General features: G+C 50.1%; 1 protein-coding gene across 16 annotated transcripts in view; it reads right to left on the bottom strand.

Moving 5' to 3' along the window:
- The window catches only part of GAS7 (growth arrest specific 7), a 234,323-nt gene that overhangs the window by 56,730 nt on the left and 157,527 nt on the right, over positions 1-20,066 (bottom strand). For all 16 annotated transcript variants that reach the window (XM_084764353.1, XM_084764363.1, XM_084764368.1 and 13 more), the window contains exon 3: positions 4,407-4,487. In XM_084764353.1, coding sequence (XP_084620479.1) covers positions 4,407-4,487 — 81 coding nt within the window. The remainder of the gene's footprint in view (positions 1-4,406; positions 4,488-20,066) is intronic.

Here is a 20,066-nt window from a genome sequence, read left to right on the forward strand (position 1 = left end):
TTCATCTTGAAGAAAAAAAACACCAGTTCAGTATACACCCCAGGCCCTGAGGCTTAGGCAGGAGCCTCCTTCCTTATACTTGCTCTGTTGGATGCACCAAACACTGGCTGCAGGTGGCTTTTTAAACAAAATTAAATAAAATATAAATGCAGCAGGGGTTCGGGGGAAGCATCTTTTAGACTAGAAAAAGTGTATCCAAGGAAAACCTATGAAATCCAAATAGAGCCTGACATTTAGTTAAGAGTAACACTCGAGGCTCACTTCCTGGTTCTGACAAGTGGACTCTGGCTGTGGGAGACATTCACAGGGGAAACTGAGTCAAGGATCTACAGGGCAGCCTTAGACTGTAGCTCAGCAGCAGAGGCCTTGCCTAGCATACATGAGACCCTGGGTCCCACACCTAGTGCTACCATCCCCTTACCTAAAAATTGATTTGAAAAGAAAGGGCTTACAGGGACTTTGCTATTTTTTTCCACTTGTTTATAAGCATAAAATGGTCCCAAAAAGAATTTTAAAGATATTCAATTAAGGTAAGCTAAACATGTTAGTTTTTCAGGCACAGGAGTTATGTGAGAGGCACAAATGGCCTGTGGCCTCAGTATGGAACATGGGATATAGGCCGTGCTCATGGTCTGCACCAGCCCTATAGGGGGGCACAGCACTGTTCTCTGCTGTCCCTTAGCCTACAAGTGACTCAGGCACCACCAAGGACACCATCCTTACTCCATTTCTCTCCCCTGTGCCTGATACGATTTCTCTCTCCACAAACCAAAACTTCCACAATGTGTGCTAAAGCAGCCCAGAGAGGGACTCTGATGTTTCCAGCGGTTACTGAAAGACTCTCAGGAGTTCTCTTCTGGTCTGAACGGCTTTTCATTTAGAAAGCCTGGCAGCAGGCAGCCCTAGTAAAGCCGCTGAATCCACGGGGCCCCTTAACTCTGATGACATTAAAAGAGGCAATGTGGGCCAGGTCCCCGGCTCAGTAGTCACCGCAAATATCACCCAAGATTTAAAAAGAGGAATGTGTTTCCAGGGCTCAGGTTCACATCCAGCTCTCTCCTCCCCAGCTGGGAGCCTGGCCAGCCCTGCCTTGAGCCTTAAGACTCCCTGGAAGGCAGGAGGGCCCCTGGAGTTGAAACTAGCTCCACTCCTGCCCTTCACCAGCATGTGGCTTGATGAGGTTAATCTGTGGTTTCCCGGCATTGTTCAGTGTCCCGTGTTTTCCTTCAGGAGGGACCAGAGGGATGCCTGTGGTCTGTGGTCAGGAAATGGGACTGGGTTTTCTACACACACACACACACACACACACACATACACACATTCACACATATATACACTCATACATATACACACTCACACACTCACACATACACACACATATACACACACTCACACTCACACATACACACACACACACACACTCACACATACACACACATACACACACACTCACACATACACACACATATACACACACTCACACATACACACACATATACACACACATACTCACACTTACACATATACACACATATACACACTCACACTCACACATACACACATATACACTCAGACACACACACACACACACACACACACACACACTGTAAAACCTCTCCCCTGCTAACAGGGAGCCCAGAGCTAGTACAGCCTGGCAGCTGCTCACAGAGCTAGCAGTGCTCGCCATCAGCCGTCCTTTCCACCTCCCAGACAGCATGGAATCCATCATGTTCCTCTTTCAGCTCACCTGGCTCCACAGACACTGTCTCCAGCTCCCTGCTATCCAGACCAGCCCCACCCCAGCCCCACCAGGCCCCTTTCTGTTCTCAAGCCCTACTCATGAGACTGGGGCTCTTCCTGTCTCAGGAGCTTTGACCTGGCTGTTCCTGGACGGAGTCACTGCCTCCCCGACCCTGCCTTTTCACTGTCCTTAAATCTTGTCCTAAATGTCACTTCTCGGCTGAGGTCTTCTGGCTCCCCAGTCACTGCCACATTGTCCCAATTTCACTCCTTGTTAGAGCGCACAGGGATTGCCTGGCCTAGTTCCTTGTGCTTGTTTGTCCAAGTCCCCCATAAAGTCTGTCACCCGGGAACAGGAAGCAGTGACATGTTTGGGGATAAAGGTGGTTGACAGAGTCCATGAGATGCCTTGGTTGGTCAATGCGCTTGCTGGGCAAGCCTGACAACCTCAGTAGGATCCCTGGATGTCACCAACTCCCCAAAGTTGTCCTCTGACTTCTGATGGTACATCACACTTCACACACAGACACAGACACAGACACACACACACACACACACACACAAATAAATAAAGTAAAAAGGTAGAGGTTACTACACTACCACTGTGACTTTCACAGAAACGAACAAGAGAAAGCTCCGCAACCCAGGCCCTGCATATGGGGTCTCCATGAGAGAAGACTACAACCCCAAGAGCCTGAGGATTTGGTCCAATTCCGAAGCAACCTCAGGTCCTTTTCCTGTCTGTGTCTCTTTCCCCACAATAAAATCCAATCTCTGTGAGACTAAATGAGAAAAAGATCTAGAAAAACAAAACAAAACAAAACAAAACAAAACAACAATCCCCAAAACCTTGTGAACCCTTACAGAGAAATAGAGTGGTCACCAAGTCTTTCTTTATTTAAGAAGTTTAGATTCGAATATAAGGATGGGAGAGACAATAGCACATGCCAGACCCTGCTGTCGCTGGAATGGTCCATGAAGAAGGAGGGATGATGGAGGGGAGATGGAGGGCAGTAGACACACTTGGATTTAAGTACCACAAAGGGGGCAGGGAAAGGCCTCACATTCAGTCGGGATACATTCTCCGTTACATCATAGCTGATGCCCTCCACACTAAAATGGGTGTGAAACCAAAAAGTGGGTTTTAGAACCCAAGCCAGTCTTCCCTGTCCCTGTGGGTGATAGGCCAGAGACCCCTGAAAGACCAAGGACTCTACTGTGGTGGGCAGTGGTGAATGGATGTTCTGTCCCCCAGAACAGCTTCTTAACTCCCACTGTTGTCCTATAAGCCCAGGAGTCTGCTGTGGGCCTCTCCTGTGCCCCGTGGGACATTTAGCAAGACCCCTGGACCCTTCCCAGAAGATGCCTGTGAGCATCCGATACCCTGATAGTCTCTTCAGACCCTGACTAATGCCTGTGGATGGCAAAGTCTCCCAGAGTTGAGATCTGACAGGCTGGCAAGCACGTGACGAGCTATGGATGAACACAGTGGGGGCCCCAATGACATGTGGTGATGCATCTGGGTATCTTTCAGAACAGGGTGTGCCCACCAAACCTCCAAAGAGATCTGACCACTGAGCTCCTTTGCCACAGGGCTTCTCGTTCAGAACTCTGGGGCCTTAGGCTTGGGAAATGCCACGCTAGGACCCTGAGGTGTGGGCAGCCATTGCTCAAGTCCCTTCTGACCCTCTTTACTATGTCCCCACCCTTCTAACCCCTTAGAAGCCCAGCACACTTGATGCTGTGTGGAGGAGGAGTGCTCTTGACATGCTTCTAGGGGAAGGAAGGTTGGGGAATCCCAGGCCTCTGCACAGACCCAACTCAGCTTCACCCAGTGCTCCACCCCCCACAGGTGACAGCACAGGGCACTAATAAGCCTGTTTGTGGCGAGTAGTCTCTTAAGAGGCCAATGATGGCTTGTGAATTCATGCAACAACGAAGCCAGGCTCTGTGGGGAGACTTGGAGACCAGAGCACTAGGAGACACCCAGTCTCTACCCTCAGTGCATCATGGGAGGACAGCCTCAACTGAGAAAAGAATTTCAAATGCACTGAGGCTACACACTGTGATGCAGGCTGAGAGGCTAAGGGCTCCAAACAGAGTAGGCAGGGAGCGCTGCTGGAGGAGGGAAACCCAGAAGAAATTAAGAGCCATTTCTCCCATTGGCAAGCCCTTAAGATGCCACCTAAGACATTTCTAGACAATGCTCACTCCTAGTGTAGGGACATACCCCTCAAACATCGTCATTCAGCCACCTCTGCAGATAACTCAAATCCTTGCAAAGAATTCTATTTTCTTTCCAGAACATTCTGTCCAAAAACTCCCCTGTAAAACACCACTCCTTTTAGCTTCCACTCCTCAGCGCTGATGAGAGCCATGTGGAGCTGTTCTGCCTTGCATCTGGAAAGATCTCTGACCTCTGACGTCACCCAGCCAACTCTCATCCTAAGCACTTTAGTAGTCAGGAGCCCAAGGTCCCCAGGGCTGCAGCTGGTCCTGCTACGTTGGGAAGCAGGCCTCAGGGACCTGGTCTGGACCATCTTTAGGTCTGGTCCACAGATTCCACAGCAGGCTTGCTTCAGCAGTTCAGACCCACAGTCTCAGCTTCCCGGCGAAAGCAGCTATGCAGCCTTCCCACCGACCCCAAGCTGCTGAGCGGATCTTACCTGTTGGAGGCAGAGAGCTCCTGTGAGGGCCAGGGCTGGCTGAAATCCCAGGAGAACTGCTGGGCCGTTCCCAGGTGGTCTCTGGACAAAGGAAAAAACAAGATCACTTTGGGAACGCCATGACTGGAGCCCACGTGTTCACAGAGCAGAGTGAGCCAGAGCTGGTGACCTTCCTTAGTGGAAGCTAAAGGACAGCCGCCTTCCTTACCTCAGCCCCCTCCTCCCCACCCTCATACCTCTTGGCAGAGCATCTCTGAGCCAAGGCCCCTCTCTACATGATGGACCTGAGGAGGCGGCTTCCTGCGAGAATCTTCTACCTTGTCCCCCACGTCACTTCTCTCTACTCCTGTCCCTAGGGCTCCCATCTCTAGTCCCAGAGTCCCCAGCATTTCTTCTCAAAGCCTGTGGTCATCTCAAACCCCAAGGCACAGAGCAAAGAACTCGGTCTGTAGAAAGGTGGTCCTTAGCCAGTGGGCGAGCCTGGGTCTCGGTCAGACTCCACTGTTCTGCTTTTAGCTAGGCTGTTGGTTTTTGCTTTTAGAGTCTTAGCCAAAGTGCAGCCAAAGTGACCTGTGATTCTCCTAGCTCTGCCTCCCAGGTGCAGATGGCAGTCATGTGCCCCCACGCCCAGCCTGCTCTATGTCTTTGCTGAACTTCTTGTTTGAGTGGTCTTCCTGGTTGCCTCCCCGGACACTCAGCTATACAGGCTGGTTAGAAATTAACCAACACTGCAGCTCTATTTCTGTCCCTCAGAGCTTAGGGCTGTGAGAAGACTCCCTACAACATTGTCTTTGATAAAAATAAATAAATAAATAAATAAATAAATAAATAAATAAATAATGTTCTTTAGTCAGATATGGTGGCCCACTTCTATAATCCCTGCACTAGGGAAGCTGAGGCAGGAGAATCAAAGTTGAAAGCCAGGCCTTGGCAAGATACCTTAGCAGGTCAAGGTGCTTGCTGCCAAGCCTGGCAACCCGACTCTGATGCCTGGAACCCACACAGTAGATGGAAAGAATACACACACACACACACACACACACACACACACACACACACACACCAAAGTTTTGAAGTTTGGGCCACAAAATGAATTCAAGGCCACCCTGGACAATTTAGTGAAACTCTACCTGGAGACAAATAAAACAAATAGACACACTTGGAGAATGCAGGAGAATGCTGCCAGGAGGATGTTAGCATTACCCATAATCCCACCCTCAGAGGTCAACATTCCCTACAGTTTGGTATCTATGTGTCCATTTGTCTTTGTTATTTGGGTGAATCTTTTTGTTAGTTTCTTGGGGGTCTTGCATGGTCTAGCCTCAGATTTGTAGTGAGCTTCCTGTCCAGAGTGCCAGGATTACAGATGTGTGCCACCTCTCATGGCTGATGACTCTGGGTTTGTCTCTGAAAGAGAATGTGCTTTTCCTGCACTCTCTCTCTCTATGGGACTCTTTCAGGTCGCTCCAGGAGGGCTGGAAAGACCAGAGGTTAAGTCCCATGACAGTGGCAAGGGAAGGAGTCAGTGCCCCAGCTCTGCCTCTGGTGACTAGTGCAATCTGAACCAATTCCTCAGATACTCAGGGCCTCAGTTTCCCCTTCTGCAAAGCGAACTTTACATCAGCAACGGTATCGGCACTCAAAGGAGGCACAGTCACACTTCAGACAAGATTATTTTTAGGACTAAACAGGATATGGACGGTTATCACTTAGTCCAGTAAAAACTTCTATCACTGAAAAGTTAATTGTGTCAGATGATAAAAAACAAAAAACAACTCCTGTTTGATGGCTTCCCCTGCCTGCAAACCCAGCTCGGGTTCTTTCCTCAGCTTCTGCCTCAACTTCTGTGGAACCCCAGGCTAGTTTAACCTAACTCCTCCGGCAGGAGATCTCTCCTCCCCATCGCCTGTTGTCAGCTACCTGAGTCTGCAGCATCAGTTGCGCTCAGCCCTGGGCTCTCCTTGCCAGCTCTGGCCTCCTGACTTCCCCAACCCAAGATCCAAAGGCGGAAGCTGCCTGCTCCACTTCCCGTCATGAGACTGATAGAAGGAGGCCTGAGATTCTCCTCCCACCAGTGTGACACGACTCCCCGTGTCCTTGCTTCTCTCCACATGGTCTGATTGTCCTGTCTCCTGGTTCTTCCATCTATATCCCAGACCCAGGGCTAGCAGACGTCTGGCCATAGAACCTGGCTCTTGTCTTGAGTTACTGTTAAAAACAAACAAACAAACAAACAAACAAAACCCTCCCCAACTAGCTACAAAGTTACAAAGGTGACAAACCTCATTCTCCTAGCAAGCTGCAGCAGCATCCTGTCCTTGTCTGTCTGTCTAGACTGTCTTCTCAGCAGGCCCAGTTAGACCCTGGTGATTTCTGAACATCCCTCTACTGATCTCCTTGCCTGTTCCCCTGCCTGGAAATCATCATCTTATGTATTTAAGAAGTCCCAAAGTGCCTCCTCTGCCATGCACACTTCCAAGATTACTTCCTTTCTCTAGGCCAGATACTCCTTTCCTCCAAAAAAAGCCACCAGAGTGGATGTGGCAACGGAGCACCCCTTCTCCCTGCAGCTGCTCACCAATGAATTCCTCTCGGGATGCTGGCTCACCCAAGGTGATTCCTGCGGTGGGCAGGAGACAGAGGTGCACCTGTAGACATTAGCGTGAGGGAATCAAAGGTCCAAGCAAAAATTCTGAGCTGCCTGCTCCCCCAGCTCAGAGCTCTAGGTAGGGGTGTGGAGGGCTCTCAGCATCACTGCATTGACTACTTGCTGCCTCCCTCAGCATTCCTTCCCAGCATCCTCCCTGCTGACCTTTCTGCCCAGGCATCTGTCTCAAATTTGTCTGGGAACTTGAACAGGGGCCCAGAATAGCACACATATTCCAGCCCTTGCATGGTCACAGATCTCCACCTTGACATGTGTAGTTTGTCCTTAAGCACAGTGGTCCTGGCTGGCCCACTCCTTCATGAATGGTCCCGCACCAGGCAACAGGGATGGACACTATGATTGTATGTGGACCACCCCCACCTGGTGTACTCTTCAGATATCTAGGAGATAAACAGACCCCTAGTCCACCTAAGCTCAAGGAAGGTCCCCAGAGAACTGTGTCCCCTTTGTTTGTGCTACTGACTCCCTTCCTTTGGTGGCTGAGGTCACTGACCTTATTTTAGAAGGAGGAATACCTCACACACACATGCACACCCATCTCCAACTGAGGCACAGATTCGCTATTTCATCTTCTGGCCACCATGGGGTCCTAGTTCCTGGCCTCATGTCTCCATCCTCCTGGTACCTGCGAACCGCAAGCCTCTAACAAGCTGCGAGACATAACGCCTGAGAGGCTGTGCTCACTCCCACTCCCAAGCCGGAGGAGATAGGATAGAGCCTGAGAAGCTGTGGCCTTTGCTGACTTCCTCCAAGGAAGGCTGTGGGGGAAGGGCTAGGGCAGCGCTTCTCAACCTGTGGGTGGTGGATCAGATATCCTGCATATCATAATTTATGTTATGATTCATAACAGTAACAAATTATGGTTATGGAGTACCAGTGAAGTAATTTTGTGGTTGGGGGTCAACAACACAATCGATTGTATTGAGGGGTTGCAGCATTGAGAACCACAGGGCTAGGGCATCCTGCGGCCCAGGAGGCTCTTGGAAGTGTCTTGAAAGTCACAGAGAAAAGCTGGCCTGCAGGTGGCTACTTGCTCTCCAAGAGGCTCCTGGTCAAAGCCTCTGTCCATATACACTCTCTGTCCTGGGTCACTCCTGGTCCCCTGTAAGGGCTGCATCCTTCTGCTCCAGTCCCCAGATGGGCTTCCGCGGGAGCAGGGCCTCTGCCTGCAGCCGCAGCCCAGTCTGTCTCCTGGCCTTGGCCAGATCTGACCTATGTAAGACCCGAGGACAACTGCAAGCCTGGGGCAGCAATGGAATAGAGCCAGACCATCTGGGGAGGCCGGGGCATCTGGAGAGAACACCAGGGCTCTGGCAGAGTGGTCACAACAACGGCCAGAGCAGTCCAACAGGTGACACCACCAAGAGGGAACAGGACATTTCGCGGCCTTCTGCAAGAAAGACCCTAGAATCTATTTACAGTGTCTAGGCTCTCTGGCCTAGTCCAAGCAAGTCTAGAGAGGTGGCTGGGAGCCCAAGAAACCCAGATCAAGGCTCCTCTGCATTCTCTGGGCTTCCATTTCTAGGACCCTGAGTCATTCCAGGTGGCTGCTGCCACAGGGCCCTGGGCACTGTGCAAGTGGCAGTGACGTCAGAATGGAGGGAGTGAGCCATTTCTCAGGGACCCTTTTCCCACCAACCCAATTTCCCCAGAACACATTTTCCTAATGGCCACGACTCCCTTTGGACCTTGTCCACTGGAACCAGGACAGCCAGGCACACATAAGCGACTGGTAAAGCCAGCCCAGGGAGCTTGTTTTCTATTGTCCTATGCCAAGAGTCATGATGCTGATCCCTCACTGTGGCTTACACTTCAGAGGACAAAACTTAGAAGGCAGCACAGCTGAAAAAGTGAATGCTATGTATAAGCAGCTTTCAAAGTACAGGTGTCAGCTCTTTAATACAATAATGATTTAACGGCGAGAGAGGCAGGCACTATTACTTTCAAACAGTTACCTCTAGGCTTTTGTGCCCCTTGCTAAGGCTAAGACTGCCTGCATTAGGGACACACATGCTAAAGGCACACCTGGACCTCACCACTGGTTCTGAGTGTTTGCTGTGGGTCATCTTGTATTACCTTCCCCACAACAGCTTACTTAGCTCATCTTCTGCCTTCAGAGGCCTTAGGTGAACGAGCAGGTGCCAGCCAGCAGAAACAAGCTTTGAGGTCCTCTCCTGCTTGCCTCCTTATACCTTTCTCTTTCTTTAGTGATTTCTGTCCCCCTCCCCCTGACCCCGCCCCCCCAGGCAACCCTGAGACAAGGCCAGGTTTGCCTTATATTTACTATGCAGCCAAGGATAACCTTGAATTTCTGATCATCCTGCCTCTACCTCCTGAATGCTGGGATTATTGGCACGTGCCACCATAATCAATTTATGTTATCACTGGGTGCCCAGCCCAGGGCTGGATGTGTGGTAGACAGGTGCTCTCTCAACCGAGCTACATTCCCAACTTCCCCCATTTTGGCTCTTCTTGCATTCTCTTTGCCCCTTGTTCAGTGGCAGTCTCAGCAGTGGCTTTCCCCGCAAGGAGTGTCTGCCTGGTATGTGACCAGGCTTAGGCACATGGCAGCACCAAGAGCTCCCTTTCTAGCCCCTGTCCCACCCTAATCAGGAGCAGCTCCCCTCCCCCAAGTTGCCCAGCTCCTTGGTATCCCCCAGCACCAGGAATGTAAGGCTTCCCAGGAGAGTTGTAGGAGCCCCGGTGCTCTATCCCAGGACATCTTCTGTCCACCGAGTGTCAGATGCTGGATCTACAATCACTGCTTCCTCAGGATGTGAGTTTGCAGCCCCGCGATACAAGCCCAGCTCAGTTTCCCTCAGAAACCAGCAGCTATCCCTGGTCTCCTCCCCTGCACCCCTGGTCTCCTCCCCTGCACCCCTGGTCTCCTCCCCTGGACCCCTGGTCTCCTCCCCTGCACCCCTGGTCTCCTCCCCTGCACCCCTGGTCTCCTCCCCTGCACCCCTGGTCTCCTCCCCTGCACCCCTGGTCTCCTCCCCTGGACCCCTGGTCTCCTCCCCTGCACCCCTGGTCTCCTCCCCTGCACCCCTGGTCTCCTCCCCTGCACCCCTGGTCTCCTCCCCTGCACCCCTGGTCTCCTCCCCTGCACCCCTGGTCTCCTCCCCTGCACCCCTGGTCTCCTCCCCTGCACCCCTGGTCTCCTCCCTGCACCCCTGGTCTCCTCCCCTGGACTCATGGCTATTCAGTGGTTTCTACTTAGGAGTCTCTGGTTCATAGCACCCAAAGGCCTCTTACACAAAATGAGCCTTAAGCTCCAACCGCAGTCTCTGAGCAGGGGAGACCCTTCCTCTCTCTCTGGACAGCTGCTTGAGCTTGGAGACATCGGACATCTCACAAAACAGGTGCTCCTGTTTCATTTGGAATGAAGGAAACCATTGCCACAGTGAGATGAGGCCTTTCGGAGACAGTGAGGCCTCACAGGCCATCATTTTCGATTGTCACCTCTGAGCTGGTCTCTTGGACTGGGCCACCACACGCCTTCCGCTGCCTCTCTTTCTATCCAGCCTGCCAATCCTACAGAGGTTGGGACCATCTCAGGCTCTTTCCTGGCGACCGCTGAAGGATTACTAGAAACAGGGTGTCAATAGCAAGAATGCAGCAGAGACCTCCCATGGATCTAGGCATACAGCCATGGCAGCACCAGCTTTGACATCGAGAGCCAGGGTACCCCTGAGATCTGTGGGTATCTCTCTCAGCCAGTCAGGGGACTCAGGATATCTGGGCGAGGCTGCCCCCATGACCTCCTCCATGCATGATTCCCATGAGGGCATACAGATCGTTCCTGAACCATCTGATGGCATCTCAATAAAGAGACCTTCCCTTGGGCAGCTTCACTTTGATTGTTCCTGTGCCAGCTCACAGCAGTTCAGTCCTGTTTGCGTGCAGGTGTCAGGTCCTGCTGGCAGGAGCAGACTCTTAGCAAATAGAACAATACAAATGCTTCTCTCCAGTGTCATCCCTCTGGCCCCTGCCCGGAAAGAATTGCAGGATCGGCGCTGCCAGATCCTGAGCCAGGTCCCAGGCAGATGTTTGTAAGATGTGTGCGCTTCCATCTGTTGGGGGCCTGGCACCTCCAAATAGATCCAAGAGGGCACACAGAGCCCTGCAGTTTCTGACCCACAGTGAGCTTCAGGGGACAAGAACCCTGACCAGATCTTCGGTCCCCTCCTCGCTTCCCCGCTCCTTTCCAGATGCCAAGCCTCTGCCTCACCGCTCCCCACCCGTTTTCATCTCTTCATGAAACACATCTCCCAGAGAAAGAGGCGATGAAAAGTCCCTCTTACCACACCAGGAATAAAGATGAGCTAGGACACGTTCTTTAGCGTGGTTGAGAAGTTGGGGCATCCTTTTGTGAGCCAGAAACATATTTAGTGATTCTCCTTTTCCCACTGCCTTGCAGCTCACAAGACCTTTGTAACAACGCTGGGATCCACAGGGGCGGAAAATCTGTGCTGTTCTTACAGAAGATAATGGTTGAGGGCAACAGCTGGGTGACTCAGAGGCTCCTTGGCCACTTTGACACATCCAGCTCTGAGCTGTCCCAGGCTGCACGGTGGTGGTCTAGAGGTGGGCAGGACCTGCAGACCTACTCTAACACTGAGAGATCCTGGGAGCATTTAATGGGGCTTGTCTGTCCCTCTTGGGTGGAGGGGTAGTGACCATTGACTGCAGTGTGGGAAAAGTATGTCCTGCCACTGTGCCGACAGGTGTGTGGGGGCAATGGGCAGTTCACAGCTATTAGGCTCTGTGTTATGGTTGGGAAAACTCAAGGAGGTAAAAGGAAGCCTTATCTAATACCAAGCCTGATGTTCCCAATCTGGAGCCTAAGTGTGGATACCAAGTGATCCAGGCTCATTTCCTGAAGCCCGTTTTGCATTAGAATCACTAGGGTCATTGGTTTGAGATGCTGATTCCTAGGTTCTGAGCCTGGAGATTAGGTTTAGTCAGTGGAAATGGAACCTAGAAACGATTGTGTTTATTCGGTGATCTCAGTGATGAGTCAGCTATGGGGAAAACCCAGGAAGCCCATAGCAAAGTCATCACGGAACCCCATCGCTAGCGGGGCCAGACAAACTCCACAGGGTGGGTCAGTCTTAAGATTAGGCAAGACGCATGGTAGAAATATAGGGTAATTTAAGGACCCCCAAGTCTCATGGTATCCATTCTGACCTTCAAAAACTACCAAGGTCATAGTTTCTGTCTCCACAGAGTCCCTGTCTGCAGGAGACTTTGCTGTTGTAGGGCCCTAGAACACCTTGCCAATCAGAGTGAGTGTCGAGAGCTCGCAGCAAGCCAGAAGTCCTCAGAGTCTGTCCTGTAACAGCTGAGCATGAGGAGAGAGAAGCTGAGCACTGTGGGCATGGGAAGGCTCCATTGCGCAGGCTGAAGACAACACAGAGGGTCAGGGCTCCAGCGACAGGGGGATACACTCTCATTCTGATTGGGTGGAGTCCCTGGGACTTGGTGGCCCAGCCAGGGGGCTGCTTGACAGCTGTTGTCCAGGTTTTCTGAACACTGGAGAAGGATACCAGGTCTCTGAGAGCTAAGGCTGTCAATCAGCTCAGCCTTGACCCTGTGTGGAGTGAGGCAGGAAATCTCAGGAAGGGTTCAGTACCAACCCTCTCACTCAGTCTGGTAACATGGCTAATGGTTGATTTAAAAATGACATGCCTTTGTGTCTGTATAGCTAGAGAGCTATGGAGGAAGAACAAGACGGAACCAGGGAACACAGAGGACATCCCATTTTCTTCCCAGTATGCAATTGTATCTGTTTCAGAAGTGCCGAGGGCCTGGGATGTAGCTCCGTGGTACAGTGCTTGTCTTTTGAGTATATGGCCATTGACTCAATACCTGGCATGTCAGGTGAATAAGTAAATAAAACAATAAAGGACATATATGGATAATTTACAGAAAATACAACAAATTATAACGACCAATAAATAAGAAAACCTATTAACCTCCCTCAGAATTGAACCAACATAAACTCGACTAAAGAACAAACCACATTTTTATTGATGGAACAAATGAGGTCCTTCTAAAGGGATGACTTTTGCTGCAGATCTGGAGAAGTGGGGTAAAGAAGGGGCTGACTCTCCTGGAAAGACTGTTTGGAAGTGCCTGCCAAATGCCTTTTGACTTAACAACAGTTCTAGGCTCTAGGTGTGCCATCAAGTAACTGAGGTTTTGTTGTCGTTGTTTTTCTTTAGTATTTTTTGCTAGATTAGAAATGCCCCTGAGAGGTGGTCCAAGAGTCCACTCACCAGGTTGCAACTATATACTAACAGAAAGGCATTCCCCTCTGGGTGAGGGAGGAAGGCTCATGTAAAAGCAGGTCGCTATGCATACAAAAGTTGTCACCTTCAAGAGACGGAAAACCTTGTGCTGCCTTATGTGCAGAAGTCACCGATAGAACACCCCCCAAAAAACGCAGCTTGAAAACGGAACCAAAGTAAGATGCTTATTTTCACAGTACACCCCTTCTGAGTGCGGCACTACAAACAACAGCCTCCCCTCTGTGTGTATAGTTTTACTCACTGTGGCTTTGTTTACCTAAGGCTATCCAGGGCCCAGAAACAAGCAAACAATAGGTTTAAAACTGCACATTGTATTAAGGAGCACGATGCAGCCTCATACTGTAGCGTCTACCTTGTCCAGGGCTGGCTCACTCCTTTGAGCAGCGGATCCACATGGCATGTACAACCCATACACTAATAATCGGATCAAGAGTCATGAAATTATGGTGCACCTGTCTAAATAAACCTCACTCTGTTTGACAGCGTCCCCGAAGTTCGTGGGTAGTGACTCTAGGTTTTCTAATATGCTCAGGAGAAGCCGCGAAGTGCTTTCTTTAAGGGAACAGGTGAAATATTTGGGCGGGGTGGAAATCTGCATCGCATTGGCACTGGAGTAAAGAAGACGGGGAATGGAGAGAACGACAGATCGATGCAGACAGACAGAACCAGCTCATCACAGAGTCAGCAGGCACAGAACGACAGATCCATGCAGACAGAACCAGCTCATCACAGAGTCAGCAGGCGCTTCCCAGGGCAGTGGTGGAAGCTGACTGGGAAATGTCTGAGCCACAGGCAAAATAGAAAGCTAGTTCTTAGACATCTTTTGAAATTAATTTCCACGTGGATTAAAACTTTTAAGGGTGGAGGGAACAATCCAGAAGAGACGGAAGGCATTTCAGAGGCCAAGAGACATAGAAGGAATGTCACCGTATTTTGTGGGTGCCTTTGAGAGCATAGCATCAAAAGGGAGAAATCATAAAAACTTGCTAATCTATATGTAAAAATTAAGTGAAAATATGACTATCAGGTCAGTGGAGAGGGATCAGTGGTGGCTGCCACCCAAGCAAGAAGACCAGAGTTTGGATGCCCAGAACGTACACAAACGCCAGAGGGCGTGGCAGCTTTCCTGTATCCCACCTCAGAAGGTGGAGCCAGGGGACCCTGGAACAAGCTCTGGGTTTGATTGGGAGACTTTGCTTTAAAGAACAAGGTGAAACAATGATCAGAAAATATTCCTGACATCAACCCAGGGCCTCCATGTGCATGTGAACACACATGCTTTACACATGTGTGTTTGCAAACATGCATACCCACCTGCTCACTCTACACACATAAATATGAAATCGATGAAGAAAATTCACTGTTAGAATTATAGAACATTATAAAAGTTAAAAATGTTTGCTGTGTACGATCTAGGTCTTTCTCTAAGAACTCCCACGATGCCTCATGCCTGCAGCCCCAGAATGCAGAGGACAATTTAGGTGGGTCTTAAGTATAAGCCCAGAGTAGGCTACACAGCAAGACCCAATCTCAATTAGTCAGTCATCAGTCAGTCAGTCAGTCAGTCACTCACTCACTCACTCACTCACTCACTTACTCACTCACTCAATGAATCAATCTGAGTGAACTCTAACAGACCTTGGGTGTGGCTATTGGGATCTGCCAAGAGTCTCACAGGATGGAACCTGGAGTGACTACCTTCTACTGTTGGCCCTTTCTAAGTGGCTATTGAATAGTGAAAGGCAAGTTCAGAGAGAAATGAAGGGTACGAGGCACCCCAAGGTGCTCGGCATGAAGGTTGATTTTCCAGTCCTCTCATCAGAGACCCTCAGAGCCTCTGCGAACTCTCCTTTTTCAAAAGCTGCCATAAGTAGATTTCTGGTCCTCTAACAAGACTAAACCATCCGGAGGGCAGACGTAAGCCACACTGCCCTCTATACAGTCAACCCAGCCAGGGGCATTAGATAGGATCTGGAATATTCTTCCATGACTCTGTCTCGGGGAGGATGTCCATGATGTCACCATATGGCTCAACTGCTCTGAAACCCTCCTCTCAGAAAGTGGCATCATCAACTTATAGGGTGGCACCTACTGAGTTGTTTTGTTTTCTGAGAAACACAGCATTTATTAAGTTCAGCTGCTCTGCCTTGCTAATCTCGTGTAGAAGGCTTTCCAGTAAAAGGTGTGACACTATGTTTATAAATAATGCTCCAACTACTGAGAGCGTTGCTCTTCACAGACAAGAAGAGATTGTCAGAAAGAACTAAAATTGGTCTGGGAGCCAGAAATAGTCCACAGCCTCTCCTAGGCACAGCTGAACAGGTGCTTGCAAACACACTGGGTTCCAGCTGACGTGCAGGGTCTCCATGCTCCCTTGAGGGTGCAGGACCCATCCTAAGCCTAACCAGTGCTTCAGAAAGGTACGGAAGTTCCCAGCCAAAAACCCCATTCTCACACTGTTTTCCACTGTCAAGAAAAGTCACCGGGGACAGAGATGGCACAGCATGCTGATGGGATGGAAGCTTTAGAGTCGAATGCAGAAAGAGTCCTCAGTTAATGGCCAAAACGGATTCAAAACCCTCTCTGTAAAGGAGGTCAGAAAAGCCTGTCCATCCAGCCAAATGCCAGGTGGGGGAGGGGAGGCTGGAGCAGGAGCTCCAAGCAGAGCTCTCAAAACCCTGAGCACCCCAAGATCATCTGGAACTTCAGCCACAAGGCTGAGTATCAGGCCTGACCCCCTCGCCCCCAGCTTGTGATTCTCAGGTCTGCCCTTCGGAGCTTGAGAATCTGCGTGCTAAATTCCCAGGCAGTTCTGTGCTGCTGGTGGGGAAGAGTGCCGTCCTGCCCGGCTGCAGCTGCAGCAGTTGCTGCCTGCATCCAGGTGTTCCACACGGGCCACTCAAAAGTAACAAGACACAGGATCGAACACTCCAGCGAGCACTCCTAACCTGATGGACCCACTACTTATTCCATTCCTGCCTCTTCTCACAGGTGGCGCTGGACAAATACAGAACCTCCCTTTGCCTCCCAGGATCTTGTCTAGAGCCACTGCTGGTGGCCCTGTGCTCGCTATACTGCCATAGGCCACCACCAAAACCAGGCTGCCCTGAGGCCCCGGAAATAGCATCGTCTCACCTTTCCACTGTGAAGGTTGAGGACCAGCAAAATGGCCCAGCAGGTAAGGGAGCTGGTTGCTATGCTGACCTGAGTTTGATCCCCAGAACCCACAGAACAGAAGAAGAGAACGGACTAATGTAAGTTGCCCTCTGACCTCCCTATGTGCACTATGGTGCATGTGCATGCACCCATATGCATGCGTCTAACACACACACACACACACACACACACACACACACACACACACACATACACACACATAAATACACACACACACACACACACACACACACACACATACACACTGTCAGAGGAACATTGTCTGTTCCATGGAAGCTGTGAGTGGGTGTTAGAGCACGCCTGCTTTTGCTAACAAGGAACAGGCACCAGTGTGAATGTGTTGGAGCCACAAGGCTAAATAGGAAAACGAAGCTTTTGTAATAGAAACTGAAAGGCTAAAAAGACAGCAACCAACCAACCAACAGCAAAGAACTGCAGAGACTGTCCAGCTGGCCTCACAGACCCAAGTAAGAAGAACAAACCCATCAGGGAAGATTCTCCAAGGGTGAACAAGAGAAACCAGCCAGGACCACAAACTGGCAGGTCAGAGTGGCCTGAAGTTTCCACAGCCATCATCAGGACCTCCTCCAGGTTCTCCCAATGCAGTTACTAACCAGTTAAAACTGAGCCAGTTTCCAAATGGCCAGGATCCACTCCCAGCCCAGTAGCTTACAGCCCATCCAGCTCTTCTCGTCCACTGTGTAGCTCCTCCTGGGGGTAGTTAGTTACCTCTGAGCATGCAGGCAGGTAGATGGCAACAGGGCAGGAGCTTCAGTCAACAGCCACCATGCAAGACGGAGGTCAATATTTAGTCAGGGGTGATGAGGCCCTGAGGGTCTCTGAGTGGCTCTTTGCATGGCTCAGCCCACGGCTCACGGGGAGTGGGCACACACAAAAAACATGAGCTTCTCGCATGACTAACTTCTCACCCGGTTTTCTTCCTCCCACACCTCTTGGAAGAGCGTTCCACTTTGCAATCCAACTCAGACTGAAAGAACAAAAAGCCGTTACCCCACTCCGAGATCTGCCTCCAACAATAAGGATCCCATAGAGGGGAGATTGTGCCAGCTTTATATAGAGGCACACTCACCAGCAGTTGTGGGTGATAAACACTTGCAGGATGACATTCCTTAGTTTCACAGGATTCTTTCTTTCTTCTTTCTTTTCTTTTTTCTCTTTCTTTCTTTCTTTTTTTTTAAAGCTTGAAGGGACCTTCAGAAGTGTACTCAAGAGGAAAGGAAACCACAGCCATGCCACAAGGAAAATTCCCTTGAAGGACTCATTAGGACTTCAGGAAGTCTTCCACAGAGCCATTTGCATTCACCTACTCCACCCCGGCAAGAAGCCATCAAGTGGCTAATTAGAGCTGGCCACTGAGAAGGCATCTGGCAGACACTAGTTGCTTGAAAACCATGTCACATGATCCTTGCCCACTCATGAATCAGTCTAGAACCTGCAGATAATGGTAGTTCACTGATTCCGTGGCACCTCACCTTCAGAACACCTACCTTGCTTCAAACCGCCCCTCTGCTGGCCTTTGTGGCCTTGTTCTTACAGCCACAGGCTCCCCCTCATCCTTCAGTGCCACAAATTCCAGAGCCGCAAGGCTCCATCCACACTAACAAGCCAGGTGCATGAGCAAGGCAGCGGGTGAAAGGCAGACAGGGATGAGGCGGAAGGTCCCTCTGCAACTAAGACTCCATTTCTATCACACAGTTTCCTTCTTCTTTTTCTTGGTCCTCCCTCACTTTCAAGTGCATTTGTAAAGTATTACCCTGACTTTATGTACATTGCTGCTTTTGACTCTCTCTCTCACTCACTCTCACTCTCCTTCCCTCCCTCCCTCCCTTCCTCCTCCTCCTCCTCTTCCTTCTTCTTCTTCTTCTTCTTCTTCTTCTTCTTCTTCTTCTTCTTCTTCTTCTTTTCTCTCTCTCTCTCTCTCTCTCTCTCTCTCTCTCTCTCTCTCTCTCTCTCTGCGCATGCATGCCTGATTGCACATGCGCACACATGGGCGTCAGAGGGAAGGAGTTGGTTCTTTCCATCACGTAGGTCCCAAGAATGAAGCCCAGGTCCCCAGGCTTGGCAGCAAGGGCCTTTCCTGCTAAGCCACCTTGCTGGCCCGTGATCTCATACTTGATACAAAACGGCAAGGTTCTGTCTGAACACCTGGCCCAAACTTGAGCATCCACAGGTTAGATGTGAAACATACACACACGCACACACACACACACACACACACACACACACACACACACACACACACACACACACGAAACCCACCTGGGCAGAGAAATGCCCTAGGGAACACGCTGAGCCCCACACATCTCCATTTGCGCAGGTCTACACCTTATGGAATTTTGAGAGAAGAAAATGTCCATATATTTCTGAGCAAGCTTTCATTGCTAGAACCAGACAATGCTACTTCAGGCAGCGTCTAGCCTAAAGACCATCCAGGATGGACATCAACTGACTGTCTTGTCTTGGCGGAACAATCCACCTGGATTTCAGAAGTCCTGACATGCTTCACTGTTACTTCTGTCTCTTACTCCACTGTGACAGGGTGATGCGTTTTCCTAGGAACTTAATCACTGACCAGCACTGCCCCAAATTTTGACCCAGGAAAACTTGTGTACACTTGCAAGGAACAATCTGGAGACTGAAATCATGCATACTTTGCAGAATGATCAAGTCAGGGTACTTAGCATTTCCTTCCCTTCAGTGTCTATCATCTCTCCGGGTTAGTGATGCTCTAACTTGTGGATTGTTGTGAAATGTACGACATGTTGTTACAAACCATTTTCGCTCTATAACTTGTTTCTCCTATGTACCTGCATCCTGGCACACCATCCTCCCTCCGTCCCAGCTCCTGACGGGACTTGAGTCTACTATTACACTCTCTACATCCATGACACCAAGTTTGTAGCCCCCACATAATGAGGCGGTGTCTACTCATTTTTCTGTGGCTAGCTTTTTCCTGCACAGTGCAGGGTGCTGTGGTTTCAGTCACGTTGCTATGGTCACAGATCTCCATCCTCCTTAGGGCCCGATAGTGTTCTACTGTACCTGTGCACCACGTTATCTTTATCCATTCATCCACCCATGGGCACTTTGTTGGATTCCAAGCCATTGAGTTTGTGTTTCAGTAAACCCAGTGTCTCTGATATACCAACTCCATTTCCCTTGGCTGTGCACTTTGTAGTGGGAATGCTAGTTCCAACATTTAAAAAAAAAAAAAAAAGGTTTAACCCAAGCAAATCTCACTCATTACGGGTACACCCTCACCCTGAACATTTCTGCCTTTAATGAAAGCATGCTGGTTATAGTAATGGTTAGGAGGGATCCTGCCACACCATAGTGATCTGTTAGGCTCTCGGACTGCTCACTGCAGACCCTGGTAGACCACTGGGTTCTGCAGTGTGACCAATGGGGAGGACAGTACAGTGACCATTTGTCAGCAGGCACACACTTCCAAACCAAAGTAGCGGCCTCGATCTAAAAACA

Source organism: Acomys minous, assembly GCF_964271855.1.
Source record: "Acomys minous genome assembly, chromosome: 16".
Classification (NCBI taxonomy): Eukaryota; Metazoa; Chordata; class Mammalia; order Rodentia; family Muridae; genus Acomys; species Acomys minous.